At 41.7% G+C, this 22,318-nt stretch overlaps 1 protein-coding gene across 1 annotated transcript in view; it reads right to left on the bottom strand.

Annotated features, from left to right (window-relative positions):
* NRK (Nik related kinase) overlaps window positions 1–22,318 on the bottom strand; it is a 185,049-nt gene that overhangs the window by 145,815 nt on the left and 16,916 nt on the right. The window contains exon 2 of the mRNA XM_063431944.1: window positions 17,988–18,053. Within this exon, the coding sequence (XP_063288014.1) occupies window positions 17,988–18,053 (66 nt within the window). The remainder of the gene's footprint in view (window positions 1–17,987; window positions 18,054–22,318) is intronic.

Raw genomic sequence — 22,318 nt, 5'->3', positions numbered from 1 at the left:
CAAAAACTATAACAATGTTGCGATATGAAAAAAGTAGCTGTTTAGCTCTTATAGTTAATTTTTACACATACTCTTACCGTAGCTCTGACACTTCTATATAGGATAAATTTATATCCTGTTTTAAATGATGTCATATAACTAAATATATATCTGTATGGGGGTCACTATGATCCCCATATTGATAAAAGGGAGATGAGCTGTGGGTGGAGACCCTAATAAATTAAAGGGGGGACCTAATGTCCCCCCTAGTCCCCACCCATGAGCGGCAGGTGGGGACCCTAAAAAAAATAAATGATGGGGGGACCTAATGTACCCACCCATGAGTGGCGGGTGGGGAACCTAAATAAATAATGTCTCCCCCATGAGCGGCAGATGGGGACACTAATAAATTAAAGGGTGGACCAAATGTCCCCCCTGATCCCCACCCATGAGCGGCGATGGGGATCCTAAAATAAATAATGGAGGGGACCTAATGTCCCCCCTGGTCCTCACCCATGAGCGGCGGATGGGGACCCTAATAAATTAAAGGGGGGACTCATTTATTTAGGGTTCCCACCCGCGGCATACTATTTAGGCCACATGCCCCTACTTGCAGCATACCGCAAATAGGGGCATGCAGGCGGATTTAACCTCCCTTTTTATCAATATGGGGGTCAAAGTATTACCCCCCATAGGTTTTAAGGCAGGGGGTGGGGGCTTGGAAATAATAAAAAAAATTAAAAAATTGCGCATATGCAGTGCTGTTTTCGTCCTAATGAACAAAAACAAATATTTTTTTAACGAATTTCTTGTGAAGTAACCGTTTGTATTTAATGTTTGATTGTCTCTTTACCCATTTAAACTTATCATGAAGCCATGTTCATGTAATGAGGCTTGTTACACTGATGATGATCGTATAGATTTCATGTCCAAATGTGTAAAATGTACTAGAGAGCTAGAGATCTAGAGACAGGGAGTTTAACATATTCTAACAGTTATGCGGCTCTTAGTGAAAGGGTATTTGTATGTGTTCGGATTAAAACGAAGGAACACGATGATAGAACAATGGAACGGCAATACCCAGATTGAATCACATAGATAAACCCATCAGATGCACCCTGTATTCTTTAGGGGGAAACCTTGTAATTAACTGCCAAGATGATGGATTTTCTGACACTGCTGTCACTACAGAGGTTATAAATCATTCTTTATAGTCTTCTTCGGTAGCAGCATCCCACAGAAAGTGATCATTACTCCAATTCAACATTCGTTTCTAGCACATTAACAGCTTCTCGATATTCTATAGGAACTATTACCACAAGTACAGTATTTGGAAGAAATAGTTCCAGAACAATCTGCAACTATAGGTAAATACTTGAAAGTTCCTGTCCGTTTCAAAAATGGTTGGTTCCGGTTTGTAATTGACAGACCTATGTAGGGGACTAGGGGCAAAGGTTCATGCTGTTTGCAAAATTCAACTTGTTTGAAAGGGCGAGGAGTTAGATTCTTTGAGTGCAAGAAGTTTAAAGCAAAATAACTAGTAGAATCCATATATGTGCAGAGATGCGACATCAGGGGAGGGCTGGCAGCCTTAGGCCTGGGGGGCAAAACCAGTCAAGTGGCCCATTGCGCCACCAAATCAGTTCACCATCCATGCCCACCTTTTCCTGGTTTTATGACGGATATTGATGTTATGCTAATCAGTAGCTCTTTGCCATACCCACTCCTTCACGGCTCTGACTTTCAATGTTGTCAGAGCACAGGCTGAGAATCTCTGAGCCTGTGCTCTGACTCACTAACTGAGCGCCGGAACCACGAGGGAGAGGATATGATCTGACTGCACCTACTGCTGGTGCGCACCAGTGGACCACCAGCGAATCGTTTAAATTAAATATGCTGGTGTACCCAACTTGTGAGCTGTGTTGGCCGCCGGGCGCCTCTGTTGTCATGGCACCCTGCGTGACCGCACAGCTTGCCCACCCCAACGGCTGGCCCTGCTGACACACACTGACGTTACTACTTAGACATCCCTCAATATTAATACAGACATCAGAGTAAACACCAATAAACTGTGGAAACAGAGCTGATCCCCCCCAAATTTATAAAGGTTTGCTTAGAGGATTTATTGTAAGATTAAATCATGCCTCCTCCTCTCTCTCCCCATGCGCTGCTCTGTAGGCTGTGAGGAAGTGAAGAGTAATCACAGTCTCCCAGCACAACGCCACCTTTGGCTGCATGGGGAACAGCTGTTTAATGTAATGCTTGCAGGACGGCCAGCTGCCGCAGAACCTCTTTGTTTCCGTCTCTGCAAAGGGCTCCAGGCACTGCTTGTTGTGAGTGTGAGCCACTGTAAATTAGGGGCAGAGGGCAGAGGGCACTTGCACTGCGGTCAAGACGGGTCTGGGCAGGAGAAGAGTGCAGTGCAATCAGTGAACTCCCCTCCTGTGGGTCACCAGTAGACTGGTGCACCTGCCCAGGATCAGAGCCGGTGCAAGGATTTTTGCCACCTTAGACAAAATATAAATTTGCCGCTCCCCCATGTGACATCACAATGCCCCACCCATATGATCTGCCATATGAACTAACGCCAGTGCTGCACACAGTGTGTGTTTACATTAAAAAGCCTGCAGGGACCAGCTATAGACACCACAACCACTTCATTAAGCTATAGTGTCCCTTTAATGTGAGGTAAATTATAGATTAGTGTCACTAATAATATACTAGATTGCCTACTTACAATTAGATGAGGATGATGATGAGCTGCAGTTTGGCTCCACTGGTCTGGTGTAGAACAGGATCTCTGGAGGCTGTTTGCAACTGTGGTCACAAAATTCAATGTTCTGGGAGAATTAGAAGCAGCTCAATTTTTTGAGGGCCTCTTACACAGCTCAAGGTCTGGGCCCCAGGGCCTGACGGTGGGTATGCCCATAAGGCCCACTCATAAGTCCACTTATATGTTCCACCCACCCATGAGTTCGCTCACAGGGAGTGGAGTGTGTAGGGGATGTGTTATGAGTTATTGTAGAGGATCTAATATGTGTGCTTATGGTATGTAGTTTATAGGGATACCAGTTTGTGCAGGTGATGCAGTGTGTTTGTGTGTAGTGGAAGCAGTGTGTATTTGTGTATAAGGTATGTATTATGTGTTTCTGGTTGTGTGTAAGGGATGCATTGTTTGAATCTGTGTTTGTATGCATAAGGGATGCAAGGTGTGTGTCTGTATGTGTGTGCATTGAGTGTAAGAGATGCATTGTGTTTCTGTGTGTATGTAAGAAAAGCAGTGTGTGTGTGTTTGTATTGTCTGTTTCTGTGTATGTGTGCAAAGGATGCATTGTCTTTGTGTGGGGGTTGCATTGTGTGTGTGTGTGTGTGTGTGTGTGTGTGTAATGGATGCATTGTGTGTTTCTCTGTGTGTAAGGGAAGCATGTTGTGTTTCTGTGTATGTATAGGGATGCATTGTGTGTTTCTGTGTATGTATAGGGATGCATTGTGTGTGTGTGTGTGTGTGTGCGCGCGCGCGTGCATAGTGTGAAAGAGCTCCTTGTCTTGCCCCCTGTCCTATAGAGCTGTCCCTTCTGTCCCTTAGAGCTTCTTAACCCTCCTACTTCTTCTTACTCCCCCTTCTTCTTCTTACCCCCTCTTCTTCTTCTTCTTACACCCCCCTTCTTCTTACTCCCCCTTCTTCTTCTTACTCCCCCTCTTCTTACTCCCCCCTCTTCTTACTCCCCCCTCTTCTTCTTACTCCCCCCTCTTCTTCTTACTTCCCCCTCTTCTTCTTACTTCCCCCTCTCCTTCTTACTCCCCACTCTTCTTACTCCCCACTCTTTTTCTTACTCCACCCTTCTTCTTCTTATCTCCCCTCCTTCTTACTCCCCCTCTCCCTCTTCTTACTCCCCCTCCCCTTCCCCCCTCGTTTTCTTATCTCCCCTCCTTCTTATATCCCCTCCTTACTTCCCCCTATTCTTCTTACTCCCCCTTCTTCTTCTTCTTACTCCCCACTCTTCTTACTCCCTCCTATTTTTCTTACTCCCCCTTCTTCTTCTTACCCCCTTCTTTTTCTTATCTCCCCTCCTTCTTACTCCCCCCTCTTCTTACTCACCCCCTTCTTTTTCTTATCTCCCCTCCTTCTTACTCCACCCTCCCCCTCTTCTTATTCCCCCTCCCCCTCTTCTTCCCCCCTTTTTCTTATCTCCCCTCCTTCTTACTGCCCCCTCTTCTTACTCCCCCCTCCACTCTTTTTACCCGGCCGGAGTGCCCGGCCGGAGTGATAGGAAGGTGCACGCTCAGTGTGCACCTTCCTGTCAGTCCGGCCGGGTACAGGAAACAGAAACTCCTGTTCCGCGCGGAACAGGAGTTTCTGTTTCCTGTAACCGGTCGGACTGACCGGAAGGTGCACACTGGGCACCGCGGACCGGAAAGCAGCTCGGCCACGCTACAGGGGAGGGGAGGGAGGAAAAAGCAGCTGCAGCTGTCTGAGCGCTCTTTACAGAGCGCTCGGCGGCTGCAGCATTTAAAGGGCCGGCCCGCCGTGGCCGGTCCTAAAAGAATTTCGGGCGGCCTGGGGGGCAATTGCCTCCCTGCCCCCCGGCCCAGCCCGCCCCTGTGCGACATGATTTAGAAATGCTAGGCTTGATTAATAAAAATGTTTTCCTTCTTCTAGTAAAATAAAGAAAGTAATATAGCAATATCATTCCTTGTTTATAGTGAACACTAGCCTTAAAGGGTAGCTATGAGATAAACCAGATTAGAATGTGCACAAGCAGTGGCGGCTCTAGACTTTGTGAGGCCTTAAGCGAAACTCAAACATGAGGGACCCCCTAACACCCAAAGAGGGCTTGGATTGTGTGGACAAGGTGCTGTAGTTGTATTGAAGGACAAGCTTGCAGAGCTGGATACAGAGAGCTAGTCTATGTATTCATTGTTCAGAGGCTTGCAGTGTGGCGGCTCCGACTGTAGTTATGGCATAATTTGCAAACTAAATTTGCAATAAACACATTTAATTGGCAATTATGCTAATTATTTACACACGACTGCGAGGTATGATTACATCTGACCGAGGACCCGACATGGTAGTCTGCCCTAAGGTGATTTAGGCGGCCGCGAGGCCCCCATCAGCGCGAGGCCTTAGGCGGCCGCCTAAATCAAGAGCCGCCTCTGTGCACAAGCACACTCCATGGTATATCTTTCTCCTGGGAGAAACCAAACATAACTTGGACAAAATTAATATAGACGGACTGGACCAACATTCCAGCTGTCTGGTTGACAGCACTGAGGGTGGTCTTGGGGCTGAAGTGAATTTTACAAAGATGAAAGTAATCCCAGGGTGCTGTAATAATGCAATAATCTTAAAGAGTTTGCTTTACAGTGGGTGACATTTTTTTACTTGCATAAAATGTGATTTTACTTTTTGCTCGTGATATATTTTACATTGTATCCGGGTAGTGGAAAAATTATTATACACTAAGATTCCGATGTACTACAAAGCCTGTGACAGAAGGGGGTAAAAAAAATCCCTGTGCTTTTACTAGTATTGTAAAATTGATAATTATATTTAACCATGCAAAGCATTCCTTACCCATCTGTAACTGTTTACATGTAGTTTGTGGTCTGAGCTTAAAACGTGGTGTATGGATGTTCTCATGAACTTCTAGTTAACCTCCAGCAGACATCAGTGAATATAAACAAATAGATCCAAGCACTTCTATTGTGCAATTGGGGACTTAAACCAACTGTTCTTAATCCAGTGTGTATATAAAAAAAATAAAAATAAATATTGCCACAGTAAAAATGATCTTAGTGAAATATAGCTATACTCTAGAATACTTAAGCGCAGATTAAAAGATAAATCGTACACGTTACTTGCACTCTCTCCAGATGTTGTTCTTGTGACGTTTAGACTCTGGGTAACCAGATATGTACAATATGTGTTTCATGAATATACTAGGCCTCTATACCTGTTTAACTAGCACTCTCAACTTCCAAGCATGAAAAAGGACTCACACTATGAGGACTAAACATAACTTAAGTGTATTAGATAGAATTTGGCCTCATAGTCATATATTCATGCTATGTATTTATCTGCATTATAATATCATTGGCTTTGCTTTAAAAAAAAGAAAAAAGGCTTTGTAGCTTGCTGCCTGATTTCACAAAGCAATCTTCTTATTAGATCTATTTTCAGTAAATAATCAGGAGCTACTGACTTCATTCCATCCAAGGTTGGTTTTCAAACACTGACTGACCCAAGGTTGGTTTTCAAACACTGACTGACCCATATGGCTGAAGGATGTTGTCATATACTAAAGGTATTTTTTTATTTTTTTTGGGATACTTCATTTAAAAAAAAACAAAAAAAAAAACTTTATCTTTTCAAAACTTAATGAAATGATAATCATATCAAAATGTTATTTTGAGGTGACAGTTGTCCTTTTAGCAAAACTAAACATATTAAAACAGGGAGAGAAACACAGCATGAGTATGCGGCCAGCACTTATCAAAACAAATTCACTTAAGTTATGTTGGTGTCCAGAATCCTTTAGGAGATTTGAGATGGAGAATATATACGTTATAAGAATTCTAAGTATGCCATTATAAGTTTACCATTTAGAAATATGATTATTTCTTGCCATCAGCCTTTTAAATGCCATTTTATAATGGTTGCATGTATGTTATTTTAGGTAAGAAAAATAAAATAAATTAACTCTGTGTTATGTCCCTTTATTTATAGAAACCCTGTAGTGTCAGGAATACAAACCCGTGTCCTAGCATTGTAGTGTTTAACTAGCTGTTTAGGTGACCCCCCCATGGAGCTATAAAATAGGTGTGTGTTCACCTTTTTTCCCGTCTCGCTATAGCTAGCTCCATGTTAATGGCTGAGATCATCAATCTTGCTTATCTCAGCAACTCCAATGCTTTCTAATTGGAAAGCATTGATAGGCCACTTTGCATGCACGGTAAATGCTGTGCTGCGTCAATCATCATCTCCTCATAGAGATGCATTGAATCAGTGCATCTCTATGGGGAGCGTTCAGCTGAACCTAGGTTCTGCACACTGTGCAGCACTAAAATAGGAAGCACCTCTAGTGGCTATTCAAGTGACTGTCACTGGAGGTGGAGCTAGGCAGCAAAACTTAGTCTTTTCTCTAAAAAGGCAGCCTGCAGTGGTTCTGGTGACTCTAGTGTTCCTTTAATGTGTTTAGGCATAATGTGTTTAGGCATAACGTTTGTTTCTTAATGCAGTCTGTAAAGGTCACACACCAAGCAAGCATACATAATCATAGATTTTGTTTTATGTGGCAAATTGGAAATGGCTACAATTGTTTTTTCCCCCTTCTTTTGGATCAACCGCATAAAGGAATGGGTTTAAAGAGAACTGAGAATTTTTTGTGTTTTTTTTTTTTTTTTCTCAACCTAGATTACTATGTAACTATATAGTAATAGGATGTAGAATGCACAGATTTCATATTTTATGACCAAGAACACTCACAGGAAGTTGAGCTTTTTCGGTAGAAATCTGCAACATACCTACTGATCTTTGTTGTAAAGAGGAGAACAAGAACTGTAGACAATACACAGGTAGACAATATTGCTGCGTATGAGACACTCTCTGATATGTTTCCATTAGCACAATACTGCTTTATCTCATGTAGCAATATAGGATTTTGAAATAAGCAAGTGGTGAACACGGTAGGCAGCCTTCAGCACTCCAGATGTTGTAGACTACATCTCCCATAATGCTATTACAGCCATAATGCTGGCAAAGCATCAGGGGAGATGTAGTTCACACCATCTTACAGCAAGATCACCTTTTAATTACCTGAGCGACAGGAAGCAAGTGTATTCTACTACACCGGCTATTTGTCTAAATCCTACCTGTTTTAACCATGTTCCCCTCACGGTCCACCTATGACCGCACCATGGACTTTGAATTCCAATGACCAATTCAGACGTTATTGTCGCCTTTGCCCCATAAATGTCTTGATATATTTATTTTTGTGGGGAGCACTTTAGTTCTGGGGGATTAGAACATTTTACTCTCAAAAACCTAAATCAAAATGTATTATTTTAAAAGTAGATATGACAAAGCAATTCAAAAGAATTGAGAGGGGGGAAAAAAATACCACTGAGCTGAGAACATGGTTGGAGTGATGTGTAAAACTGTTATTAATATAAAAAATATATATTGTTGAGGTTGCTGGCTTGTGATTAGCAGCTGGTTCTTACATCTGGAAAAATAGATAATTTTTTCAAAGCATGGTTTAGAAACGGGAACATAGAACTTCCTTACAGTTTCTTTTTAGATGATATTGAAGCAAAACAAAAAAGGAACTTTTAAGCATGTGGTACGCAGATGCTTGGACTGGTAATAGAACCATCTGTAGCAAATTGTAGGGAATCCATCATGCATTTATTTCATACCTTTTAACCCCTTGAAGGATTTTGAAGGTCTTTGCTTTCCTAACAATCTAATGTTCCATTTATTTAAAGGAACTCTCCACATTACAAATACTTAAAAATAAATAAATAAATAAAAATAAATACGTTTCATGCATGTTTTCATTCGGGGATTATCTAAATAGAGCTTTAACCCCTTAAAGACACATGACATGTGTGACATGTCATGATTCCCTTTTATTCCAGAAGTTTGGTCCTTAAGGGGTTAAAAGCTACAGTCTCTATGAATTGCAGCCCTTGCAATCTCTCCCCCCAAATAAAAACATTTAAGTCTCTACACTGGGAAATAACCAGAGGCTTCTCATTAAGAAGCTTCTGAAGCAATCCCTCCTTCAGAGTGAACGTTGGTCTGATCTGAGGTCTGAGAAGAGGTACGCGGAGGAAGGCAGGCACGCTCAGGTAGAGTGCGTCTGCAAATTCCGTTAGCTCAGGGGAGCTAATGGAAGCAGGACGTAAACTTTGCTGTCTGTTTGTCTGACAGCCAGGGGTGTTTTTTTTATTACTTAAAAATAAAAGTACAGAGTTTTCATAGAAATAAGTATTTTTATAAAGTGCATATTTAAATTTGATACTATTAACTCATTAAGCACATCAGCAAGCTTTAACAAACCCTATGGGTGCAGAATTTCTACACCTTCCTAGATCATATGTATTCCTTTACATTCTCCATTTCTGTCTTGTCTGGTGTGCCCTACTTTTGCTATCGCAAATTCAATCGAGAACGGATTTCTGTCTGCACACAAGCAGGGCTGGACTGGCACACTGGGATACCAGGATTTTTGCTTGTAGGCAGCTTTAGTCCTGGCCGGCGGTGCCGTTGTACTGCGCTAGATGAGTGGCTCCTCAGCTTTCCCCTTGAGCAGCACTGTGTCACTCTTGGCACCAAGCGCCACTTGAAATACGCTGACCAGTGATGAGTGTCAGCTGCCTGCAGTGAAAGAAGGAGGGGGTATGGCAAGGGAGCTTCGATCCATATGTGCATTGCCAGCACAGCTCCCTTGTGCGCCCTGTAGGGGTGCCGGCAACGCACATATAGATCAGAGCTCTGCAGCCCACATTAGATCCAGGCTGAGGATGCGCTCCAGCTCTCCTAAAGGTAGATCTTATGTGTGTGAGATGGTCTGTGATTGTTTGTCTAACAGTGTGTGTGACTGTGTGTCCCGTAAAGCATCTTTCCCCCCCATATAATTGTCACCCCCTTCCTGAAAAATGAGTATTTCATAAAAATAGTATCTTTATGAAATACTCATTATTACAATTTCACTGAAATTCCAACTCAGTCAAGAGATTTACTGACACAAAGTAGATACTATTTTGTCTCTGTATATTGCCTCCAACCAGTGGCAGGGGTCGTGGCTGCGACCGGGCCCGGCCCACCAGGGGGCCCGGCCGCCCTGCGACCCGGTATGTAAGCCCGTGTGGCCAGCCTCTTCTCCTTCTCGAAGCTGGCCCTGGTGTCACCAGGCTGGCGCGCGCGAGAGAGCATTCTTACCTGAGCCCAGCTCCCTCTCTGCCCAGCTCCCTCGCGCACTGCACAGATACCGGAGCTGGAAGATGACGTCATATTCCGGCTCCAGCATCAGTACACGGCGCGCGAGGGAGCTGAACAGGAAGCACTCAGGGAAGAGTGCGCCCTCGCACACCCCCCATCCTGCCCGGTGACCAGCAGCACCACTGGACCCCAGGGAACCCCCTCAGCTCTCCCAAAGGTAGGGAGGCTGGGGGATTAAATTTTAAAAAAAACATGTTTGTGTGTGTGTGTTATAGTTTGTGTGTGTGCGTGTGTGTGTTGGAGTGTGTTAGTTTGTGTGCGTCTGTTAGTGAGTGTGTGTTTTGTAAGTGAGTGTCTGTCTGTCAGTGAGTGTGTCTGTCTGTCAGTGAGTGTCTGTCTGTCAGTGAGTGTGTGTCTGTCAGTAAATGTGTGTGTCTGTCAGTAAATGTGTGTGTCTGTCAGTAAATGTGTGTCTGTCAGTAAATGTGTGTCTGTCAGTAAATGTGTGTCTGTCCGTAAATGTGTGTGTCTGTCAGTAAATGTGTGTGTCTGTTAGTTAGTGTGTATGCGTCTGTTCGTGAGAGTGTGTGTGTGTCTGTTCGTGAGAGTGTGTGTGTGTGTCTTAAGCATTTACCTTTCTCCAATGCCGGACTTACTCAATGCTTTCCTATGGACGTTCAGCGTCTTCTCACTGTGATTTTCACAGTGAGAATCGCGGAAGCTCCTCTAGCAGCTGTCAATGAGACAGCCACTAGAGGCTGGATTAACCCTCAGTGAAACATAGCAGTTTCTCTGAAACTGCTATGTTTTCAGCTGCAGAGTTAAAACTAGAGGGACCTGGCACCCAGACCACTTCATTGGGCTGATGTGATCTGGGTGTCTGTAGTGGTCCTTTAAGTGTACGTGTATCTGCATGCACTGGCGTACATACCGCAGTCGCAGGGGTCGCAGCCCTGCGACCCCTGCGACCAGGTGCCCGCCGCCATGTGTTGCGGGCCCAGCCTGCGCAGAATAAGTGCGCGGGGGTGGGGGGTGCGGCCCCACGGATCAGTTTTCACACCGGGGCCCCATGGGTTGTGTGTACGCCACTGCCTCCAACTGACTTTCTTAGACACTGGGCAGAGCTACAGTATCAATCCTGTCAGGCCTCACCAATGATGGCTGCAGGGAATTTGCTCTATCTATGGAGGGTCCCGCAGTCTCGGAAGTGCCAGATGCTGAAGAGCACCAGCTAGAGGAAGATGGCTGTTCAGGTAAGTAAATTCCAGAGTCCCCAGACAGTGACAGTGCCGTTTTAATATATCAAGATCCTATTACTGAAACCTTGACTATATGCTACAGCATATTTGCTTAAAATAAAGCAGGTCTTTTGTTTATTTTGAAACCCTACAAGTGCTCTACTTCATGTTGAAGAAATTATTTTTAATTTCAAGTTACCCTTTGCACTTGTATGTTTGCACATTATGTTGGCGCAATGGGCTGATATAGAATTTTTTTCCCAGTGCTGCTTTTAGTTCCCAGTTGGGCCCTGCACACAACTGCTACATGAAATTGGTGAAGTTTATTTTTCCTTTGCTTTTAATTCTTCTTATTAAATTACTTTTGATTTGAAACCATGATCTTGTTTTTTTTACTTTTTTTTTTTCCTACATTTAGCAAATTCATTAAAATATGCATTAACCCCTTAAGGACCAAACTTCTGGAATGAAAGAGAATCATGACATGTCACACATGTCATGTGTCCTTAAGGGGTTAAACAATTATAGAAGGCACTGGACTCTTGCCTTATACAGACACATTAATTTACTATGCATGAATGTGGTCCATTTATTAACATATGTAGCATCAAGAGAAGGTATAAAATTATCCAGCTCATATTAGGCATGTGCATGGGAAAAAATTTTGGTTCGGTCCGGCATTCCGAAATTCGGGATTTTCACAATTCGGCAACTTCGGAACTTCGGCATTTCAGAATTTCGGGACTTCGGCACCTCGGGACTTCTCTTGCAGTCGCTTGGTAGATAACTCCCCAATCAGTGGTGTATCCTGGTTTTGTGCTGCCCTAAGCAGGACAAAACTCAGGCACCCCTCCCCCCCGCGCCACCCCCACTCAACCTTTCCCCCCGCCCCGCATTCTAAATACACATACACACATTCACTGACAGATACGCATACACTAGCTAACAGAAAAACACACTCGCTAACAGAAACACAAACACACTAACAGACACACTCACACTCAGTAACAGACAAACACACTCACTAACAGACACACACTCACTCACTAGCAGACACAAACTAGCAGGCAAACACACACACACAGTCAGACACACACAGTCAGACACACACACACACTCACAGGCAAACACACTAACAGACACAGACACACACTAACAGACACACACACACACTCACCCACATTAACACATTTTTTAAAATTTATTTAAACACCCCCCCAGCCTCCTTACCTTTGGGAATCCTGGGGGGGGGGGGTGTGCCGCCCCCTGGAAAATGCCGCCCAAGGCAAATGCCTTGTTTGCCTCGTGGCTAATACGCCCCTGTCCCTAATTCCCACGGTATCAGGGAGTTATCTACCAAACGGCTGAAAGACCTAAATTGGTCTTTCAGCCAAATTTAGGTCTTTCAGCCTTTTAGTAGATAGCTCCCTAATACCGTGGAAATTAGGGAGTCATCTACTTATTCATTCCTGTCATTACATTGACTTCAACATTTCGGAACTTCGGGACCTCGGCAATTCGGTACTTTGGCCATTCGGAAGTACCCGAATGTCCGAATTGTCCAAAATTCGTCCGAATTCCTATTCGGACCGAAACGGATTGCACATGTCTAGCTCATGTTCTAAATTGACTGTACTGCAGAGAATTCTGTAACTTGTGGGTTGTAATCACTGTTGCAAGAGTGTCTTTAACACTTGCGAAATAATAAGAGACCAACCCAACCAGAAATAATTTTTGCCAGCTCAGGTTTTGAAATGTAATTGTAATGCTCTGTTCACATACATCTAAATATATATTTATTTATTTTGGAGGGGGGGGGAGGGGAGGGAGAGAAGTGTTGCAAACTGGCGATGCTCAATTTTTGAAGTGTGTTAAAGTTATTTTTCCAACAAGAAAACAACCTATATTCTCTTTTGGTTTTAAGCTATTGCAATGCTATTAGTATTTTGCAACATTTTGTTAAAATACATTCCAGGTAGAATCCAGATATTGACTGTAACCAGGACCACCAATACCATTTACGAGGAAGAACCTGGGACGGTCGTGCAAGCCTTTCTAGATAGAATCTGTACATTGACACACATTAGAGTACAAGCGAAGCATGCAGACATTAACACACATACTAACAGACATAACACAAACACTGCTCTTCTGTTGCTTCTTATGCCATACCTATGACCCTTGGGTGCTCCTATTTGTCACATATCCCTCTATCATTTTCCCATTTCCCTTTGTGCTTTTCCCATGTACATTTTCTATCCCCATACCTTTATTTTCTCTGCCCTGCCTTCTCCTCTCTGGAGTCTGCCAGGAGCATGCACACTATGTGAACTCTCCAGATCATTGTTTGTTCTGTGTTTGCTCTCAGTCCTCTGTCACACTGCAGCCTGTGATGCTTTTAAGTCGGCAGGAAATTCACTTAATTCTTCAACTTTTCGGGTCACACTGCAAAGGGGTGTTTTTTTTGGGCAGCTTCTCTGAGTATAACGATTGATTGATTGATAGCCACTGACTGCTGATGGTTACGTCACCAGGAGAGGTTGGCTGTGTCTTCCAACACAATGCACCATAAGGACTGTGCATGGGGCAACAGGTGGCTGACTGCCCTAAATGATGAGCAGTCAGCAGTCCTGCTTCTGACATGGGCTGCTGGTCCCTCCAACTAATGTTGACTTGTACCCAGCTTGTACCCAACGCCGGTGCAATAATTTCTGTCGCCCTAGGCAAATATCCATTTTGCCGCCCCCTCATGTCTCTCACTCCCTAACAGACACACACGCTGACACACAAACACACACAGACACAGACAGAAACTCACTGACATACACTCACTCAGACACTCACTGCAGACATACTCATTCACTGACACATGCACATACACTAACACAGACACTCACTGACAGACATACACTCACTCACTGACAGACACACACACATTCACACTCACTCAATGACAGACACACACACATTCACACTCACTCAATAACAGACACACACACATACTCACTGAGGGAGGGTACTGAGGTAGTGCGGTTCAAGAGCCGCTCGCCCAGCACTGCGGCCCAAGACAGGGGGAGCCCACCAGGAAATATCCCTGTGGGCGCCCCCAGCAGGCGATTACCTAGTTTGCCGGCACTGCTTGTACCCCACTTGTCTCCCAAAGTGCGGGCCTGATTTTAATGAAAAGCAAGACCGAGTGGGATAGAAAGACATGGGGATACTGAAATGAAAAGTGCAGCATAATAACCGATCACAAGCTGTGAAGTCCATTTAAAGCAGATTTCAGTATGTGTTTTCAAGAATTAATGATCCCTTAACTACAGACAAAACACATTTGCCTTTTACAGCTATTTTTGGCCACCTTAGAGAGGTTATGGAGCAGCACAAGATGGTATCTGACATGCATTTGTCTTACATTTATGCCCAGAGGAACTTAATGTTTCCATTTGTCTAAGTTAAGTATCTTCTATCATTTTTTAGCAATCCATTTTCCCGGCTCTTTTTCTTTTTTCTGTCAAGGTTGGCCTTGTAAAGAAAGCTAAACATCTTCTCTGATCAGATTAGTTTTGATATCTAGAAACCATACTTTATCATAGTTTATAAGCCATTCTATTGTTTTATTTATTTCCGCACTAAATCATATTCACAATCTAATGCTTTCATTTTTTAAGGTTATTGCTGATGTCTCAACTGTTGTAATAGGTTTATATTCCCAAAATGGCTTTAATGGAGAATTTTGTTCTATGGTTCATAGTTTATAAACCGGAAGGATAAACACTGTATTATGAAGAGATGAGATCACTGTATGCCATTCATAAGGTTCAAACAGCTGACACATTTTTTAAATCATTTTTAATTTTTTACATTTAAAAAAAAAAATGTCTTTGCTTAAAGAACAATCAATTACTTTTTAAACTATTGTGAAGTGTCCGCTGGAAGAAAATACAAATTGATAGCATTTGAATGTCCACAAAAATACTTAAATCACCTATTTTGTGACTAAAGAACAATGTTCATTTAAAGGTAAAATGAAAGGCGTATTTTATATTTAACATTGTATTCGCAGAAATACTAGTGAACGTATCGATTCTAATTTAGAACTCTCTTAAAATATGCCCTCTTCCCCACCTGCTAATCAATTCTCTGCATCAACCTGTCCATGCTAGTAGTACAGAGCACATGCAGGGAAATGAATGACCGGGAGCGCAGGAGAACGCTTCTATAGATGGTTCTCCTGCTCTCTGTCACACTATTTCTCCAGCATTAATTTCTCATGCATGTAATGAGAGCATAGGATGCTCTGATGCTGATGTGCAGGCAGTAAAGCCAGCATGTCACAATCATTAGGGAGTATTGCCTTGCTTGAGAAAGTGTCCTCAAGCAGGCAGCATTGCAACGTGGAGGACCAGAGAGTTTGTATTACAATAGTATTATAGCTATGGTACCTCCTTAAATGGCTGTGTTAGAGAGAGGGGCAGCAGGGGAAACCAACTAGAACAGCTCCCTATGCCAATAAATATAAACTTGATCACTCTGATAAATTCTGTTTACTGTCTTAGTGGTGGCTTTATGTTATGATGAACCTATTCATTCACTTTAAGTGTGAATGAGTGAATTATTTTATTTGGTGCAGTCCTGTTATTAAACAGGTTAGCGGAGAGCTGATTGTACTGGCCATGTATGTATGTATGTACATATATGTGAATGTTTAGTTGTTTTTTATTTTCACTTCTGCTTGCATAGGAAAAGCTATATTAACAAAATAAATTTGACTTACTATATCTAATATATATGTTGTGTTATCTAATAAGAAAGGTATTTATCCTATTATATCTACTACCTAGACTGGAAGTGATTGGAGGCAAAATACTTACTTACTTTTTAATACTAGTTTTGTTTCCTCTTTAATCATTTGCTAGTATGTAATGTAGTGTTAGAAGTGCTCTGATATGTTATAAGAAAATTAATAATTCAGGCCTTCAAGGGCACACTGAATTATTAAAGGAACACTATAGGGTCAGGAACGCAAACATGTATTCCTGACCCTATAGTGTTAAACCCACCATTTGCCTCCCAAAATATAGTAAAATCGTACTTGTGTTCAAGTCGGTAGCTGCTGCCTCTTCCCTTGATCTGCCTGTTTGGCTAACATCATCAGAAGTGATTCTGTGAGGCAATCACAATGCATTCACATAGGATTGGCTGAGACTGTCAAGGAGGCAGATTGGGGGCAAAGCCAGCACAAGTCAAACACAGCCCTGGCCAATCCGCATCTCCTCATAGAGATACATTGAATCAATGCCTCTCTGATGAAAGTTCAGTGTCTCCATGCCGAGAGTGGAGACACTGAATGTCAGTCACACTGTGCCGCACTGCCCCAGGAAGCACCTCCAGCATTCATCTAAGGAGTGGCCAGTGCAGTTATCACGAGGCTGTAATGTTAACACTCTTTTCTCTGAAAAGACAGTGTTTACTACAAAAAGCCTGCAGAGAATGATTATACTCACCATAACAAATACAATAAGCTGTAGTTGGTCTGGTGACTATAGTGTGCCTTTAATTTGGAGCATAATTTATTTTTAATAATTATTTATTTTTAGCATAAAAGTCCATAACATTGCAAATGTTCAGGCAAGGCTGCAACAGACAACTTGGTGGGAACCCTCCTCTTCCCTCCTCCCCAAAAGACGTACTATTTTTCGCAGGGTGCGTCCATTGATAGCGGAGAGCGAGAGCTGACACTCTCGACCTGCATTGGCTGCCCAGCTAACCTTTTCTCACGCACTGCAGACAGAAATGGATGCTGGAAGACAGCTGTGCAAGGTGCCGGAGACACAACTTCAGGGTTAAACTGTTAACAAATGATTTAACCCCTGATAGTAAGATGGTGCCTAGACATGCCTGTACCATATCAACTTAAATAAACGTAATATGTTATGTGGTGGGATTGCTCCTTTAAAATGAACCTGTGTAAAATTGACTTCATAGTGTCATTAAAAAGACCGACACGGAGATTGGACCATGACTGCAAGGCTTATTGCAAATATAGTTACTACATTCCAAACAGTCATGTGAGTTGATGTAACGAGATGCAAATATGCAATGACCTGTAACTAACAGAACAAATGGAGTACCTATGTGTAGATGCAGTGCCACAATAGACTTGCCTCGTTCCTTAATGAAGGGATGTTGGCTATCAAACTTTATAATAAAGACGTGCACAGGAGACCTGCAAATACTACTTTATTCATTCCTGGTAAGACATTATTCAGAATAGGCTGACCAGTTCTGCAAACCATAGCTATAGAAGGACAGAAATGATTTAGAATTTGAAGTCTTTAGAATGAAACCTGGGCTTTGCGAACCATATAATTGTAGTCCCCATAATACATGGAAAATGTGCCACTTGTGTGGGTGTTCACTTACTTAAAGCTCAAATGTCAGAGCAGGTTTTTGGGATAATAGAGTAATGTTATTAATTTAATTGAGAGGGTTGTGAAAAAAAAGAGAGAATTGTACATTATAAGACATATTTGAAATATTTAAAACCCTCTATAATACTTAACCTTTTCCCAGTTTGGCTATTTTCTTCAAAACAAATCTTAACCAGTTCCAGTTACATAAATAAACCCCAATGCCATAAATTATCACAATTAACACAACATTTTGGGTCAGTAAATCATGATTCTATGCTAGATTCTATCAGGAATTCAACTGTCCAGCTATACGCAGATCTCTGTTCACTAAGTGAGGCAACAAAGTATTAGAAAAGAGGAAATGACACTTTCCAAATGGCTTATGTCGAGATATTAAAAAATTCAAACCTTATAGACTTGTCCATATGTCCCGTTTCCCACAACTTCAACCAGCTCAAATATTCCTGCAGGGTCCTGAAAAGAAATGGAGAATGAAACTTAAAGCATCCAATGCAAATCTTTACATAAATAGTTTTAGAATGTTTCCTATTCACCTGTTTGGGATTAAAATGTACAATTTCCTGATCAATGCTCTGGTCAGTGCCTGGTTTAGTGAATGAGTATCAGGCACCATCGCAATGTAAAACCTGTATCTAACAATAAGATTCCCCCCGTCGAACTCTTGAATGGACATGGTCTAGAACTGTGTAGATTTGGCCATACCATTAATTTAGTCAAGATCATTTTTATACTGCTAATATCCTGTTATTGTTTGACTTGAACACACTGAGAATTACCCATCTTTGGTTTTCTGGCAAATGTTCTCGCTTCGAAGAGTTCCTGAAAACCTAGCTTAAAAATAGAATGCATTCAGCACAAGGATAATTGGAACTTTTTTTTTTTTTAAACAAAAATGTATTCCATTATTTAAGAAAAAAAGAATTATTACAACAAAAAAAGCTTCCAGCAGGAGCAGAGGATGGGCACAGCGCTGGCGGAGCCCATGTAAAAAGTCTAACTTACATTTAGAATTTACATGTATAAAATATTCTAGTCTAAATAGTATGGCAAGAGATCTGCATTCTTTAAAAATACACAATTTACAGATTTCTAAAGGACCACTACACGCACCATAACCAATGTAGCACATTTTAGTGGTTCTGGTGCCAGCAGTGTGCTAACACCCTCCTAGGGGAAGTGTTCAAACTGTTTGACAACTATAGCATCAGCTGATCACTCTCAGCCAATGAGCTAAGCTCTGTACTGCAGAGCTTAGCTCAGAGCAGAGAGCTTCTAGCTTTAAATAGAAGCAGTGACCGGCTCCTGGTGGACCCCAGGTAAGATATCAAACGGCAAAGTATTTGACTGCACTGTACTTATATTGGGACACCCTGTCTCCAAACCCACTATGCACTGTAGTGATTATGGTGCTTTAAAGAGGAACTATAATTTCCCAGGATTTACAATATTCTGTTTAGTTATCCCATATATTTAGCAAATTTGTTTTTGTGACGTTTGGATGATAAAATAAAATTTAGAAATCCATTCGTCAATTCTGGAACTGGGTGCCTCCAATGTGGATCCCTGTCAATCATTGCTTTAAAGGACCACTATAGTGCCAGGAAAACATACTCGTTTTCCTGGCACTATAGTGCCCTGAGGGTGCCCCCACCCTCAGGGTCCCCCTCCCGCCGGGCTCTGGAGAGAGGAAGGTGTTAAACACTTACCTTTCTCCAGCGCCGGGCGGGGAGCTTTCCTCCTCCTCTCCTTCTTCCTCGCGACGTCATCGGCTGAATGCGCATGCGCATTTACAATGCTTTCCTATGGACGCTGGCGTCTTCTCACTGTGATTTTCACAGTGAGAAGCACGCAAGCGCCTCTAGCGGCTGTCAATGAGACAGCCACTAGAGGCTCTAGAGGCTGGATTAACCCTCAGTATAAACATAGCAGTTTCTCTGAAACTGCTATGTTTATAAAAAAAAAGGGTTAATCCTAGATGGACCAGGCACCCAGGCACCCAGACCACTTCATTAAGCTGAAGTGGTCTGGGTGCCTATAGTGATCCTTTAAAATTTGCCCTTCTCTGCTATTGAATGTAATTGGTGTACGGGTAGTAACTGAAACAATGTTTCTGTTCTGCTCCTTATTAGCATTGTATGCCCTGGCTGTGCCGTGACTGAACTAAATTTGCTGCCACTTGCTAGGCTTTTTTATGTTTTTTTTTTTTAGAGATGTGACAGTTCCACTTTAAATATAGCTAGAATTGACATTCCCTCTTTAAAATTGTTCAATTTCCTAAACTGATAGAAAATACAGACTGAGAATCATAGAGCACTGTCCACAGTTTATAGCAGGAGTGACCATATCATTTTTCCGTTTAACTTGTCCACCTGTGTCTTTGTTAGCTGTTAGCTGTAGGTTCACAGAACACAACGCTAAAGTCTAAATACACTTTATATTGTTTCCTTGCTTTTACTGACCTATTTGAAGAATGCTTTATCTCTCCATTTGCTGTCTGTGTTGTGTTCTCTCCCATTCTATCTTTGGCACATCCAATTACGTACTTTGCCTCTTTCTATCTAGAACTGCAACTTTTACTGTCTGACATCCACTCAGTCTGCCTGCGCTTCCCATAAACTCTGCTCATCTTAACAATACCTGACATTTCTCCAGAAGACAAAATAAAATGCCATTCTCTCCTTCGTATTACTATGTGTGTGTGTATATACAGTAAGGCATTGCACAGCAAATTTATATTTTTATTTTGTGTTATTTTCATACAACAGAGGCAACTAAAATGTCTACCACATATCTTAAACTCAGAAGCACGTAAGACTTAAATTGTTGATGCTTGCACTCTACTTCTTATCAGTTACATACTGAAAACGAAAAAATCTCAAGGTATTTTTTTTTTTTTCATGATAAAACACTTGGTAATAAATTTGGTATCCAAGAAAACAGAGGCATTTTATGCAATCTTACATAGATGTAACCCAGAATTAAAAACACAATTAAGGTATTTTTTGTTAAACACTACAGCGGTAGGAAAGCAAATGTGTATTTCTAAAGGTATAATGTCCTAGTCACTGTTTAAATTAATGGCACCCCCCTCAAAGCTAAAAAAAAAAAAAAAAAGGTATTTACTTACATTTTATCCCACGCTGCGCTACTTCTTCCTCTGCTGGCTCTGCCTCCTTGACTGAGATCATCAATCTTGATGATCTTAGCCAATCAAATGCTTTGCCATAGGAATGCATTAGGAGGCTATTACGCATGTGTGGCAAATGTTGCACTGTGCCAATCAGATGGTCTTTTTTTTTTATTAGTTATTGTGGCATACATAATGTAACGTGGGTTTCAATTCACTGCTTAGTTAATAAAACACAACTGTGTAAATGTAGAAAAGGCAAAAAGTGGGGCTTGAATATTTTAATAGCACAGAGCAAACTGTGTGAGTGTCACAAAAGAGAAGAAAACAGGAATATCATTTACAGATTAAATAAAATGAATAAACTTGAAAAACTATCTTTTGTTAACTTTTTGTTAACTTTTTTTTTTTAACATGATGCTGTTTTATTTTAATTTTATATTAAAGATAATTAAATGACATCATAATTTAGTTGAGTCCAGGCACAGGCACGGCACACAATGCAAATCTGGAGGAAAAATGCACAAATTGTTTAATTATTTCCTCTTCTCTTTACGGCTGCCACGTGCACAGAACAGAGTTTATAAAACTGATTAACAGGGAGCTACAATGGAGGCACCCAGTAGCAGGATAGACAAGTGTGGATTTCTAGGTTTAATTTTTTAATTTTTTTTTCTTTACACCTCACATATACATATTTATTAAATGTACGGACTATGTAAACATAATATTAAAAATCATATTAAGGACCAGTTCCCTTTTAAAGAGGTAGCCAGTTGAACATAAATTAACTTGAAATTTAATTATTTTATATAAAAAATAAATCCAGTTTTCACGATAATATAACTAAAGCTACATATAACTTCTTTACTTTGTATAGATTAGCATTGAATATATATCAAATCAACAAAAGGAAAAAGCATGTTTTCAGTGATTTTGGTGTGTGCTGTGTGTATGTGTTATAGGCCAGTTGGAATCCATTCATGGTATTTGAATTCCTTAGTGGCCACTAATTACTATTTACATGTTTAGATCTATGTTTTTATTTTCCCCTCTGTCTTTGATGCAGTGTTTCCATTTTTTTTTTGTCAGAGATCCAAATTACACACACAGTATCGGCTTGGTGACCCATTCATAACTTGGAAAATTAGCTCAGTGAACACCGTATTAGCTCAGTGAGCCATTCTTCAAATGTAACATAATTAACATAAATAACAGATTGCCAAACGCCTTAAAGGAGCACTCTAAGCGTCATACTTACTACAGTGTAAGGGCTTAAAGGAACCTAAACGGTGACTAGGGCCCCAGTCGGCGGCGAATAAATGGTTGGTTAACCATTTATTTGCTTACCTTAATCCAGCGCTGTTGACCTCTGCTCCTACATCGACTTCAGCTTCCGAGTGGAGCCAAATGTGCATACGTGGCCAGAGGAGCGTGCGCACGCATTCAAGCCTGCCCTTAGGAAAGCACTTACTCAATGCTTTCCTATGGGGATCTCCTATGGGTACTCCGTGAGGACGTCCAGCGTCAAATAAGTGCGATTTATTCAATGTAAATCGCGGAAGTGTCTCTAGTGACTGTCAGGGAGAGA

The sequence above is a fragment of the Pelobates fuscus genome, chromosome 9 (genome assembly GCF_036172605.1).
Source record: "Pelobates fuscus isolate aPelFus1 chromosome 9, aPelFus1.pri, whole genome shotgun sequence".
NCBI lineage: Eukaryota > Metazoa > Chordata > Amphibia > Anura > Pelobatidae > Pelobates > Pelobates fuscus.
The sequence above is the reverse complement of the archived record's forward strand: the minus strand, read 5'-3'. Positions and strand labels throughout refer to the sequence as shown.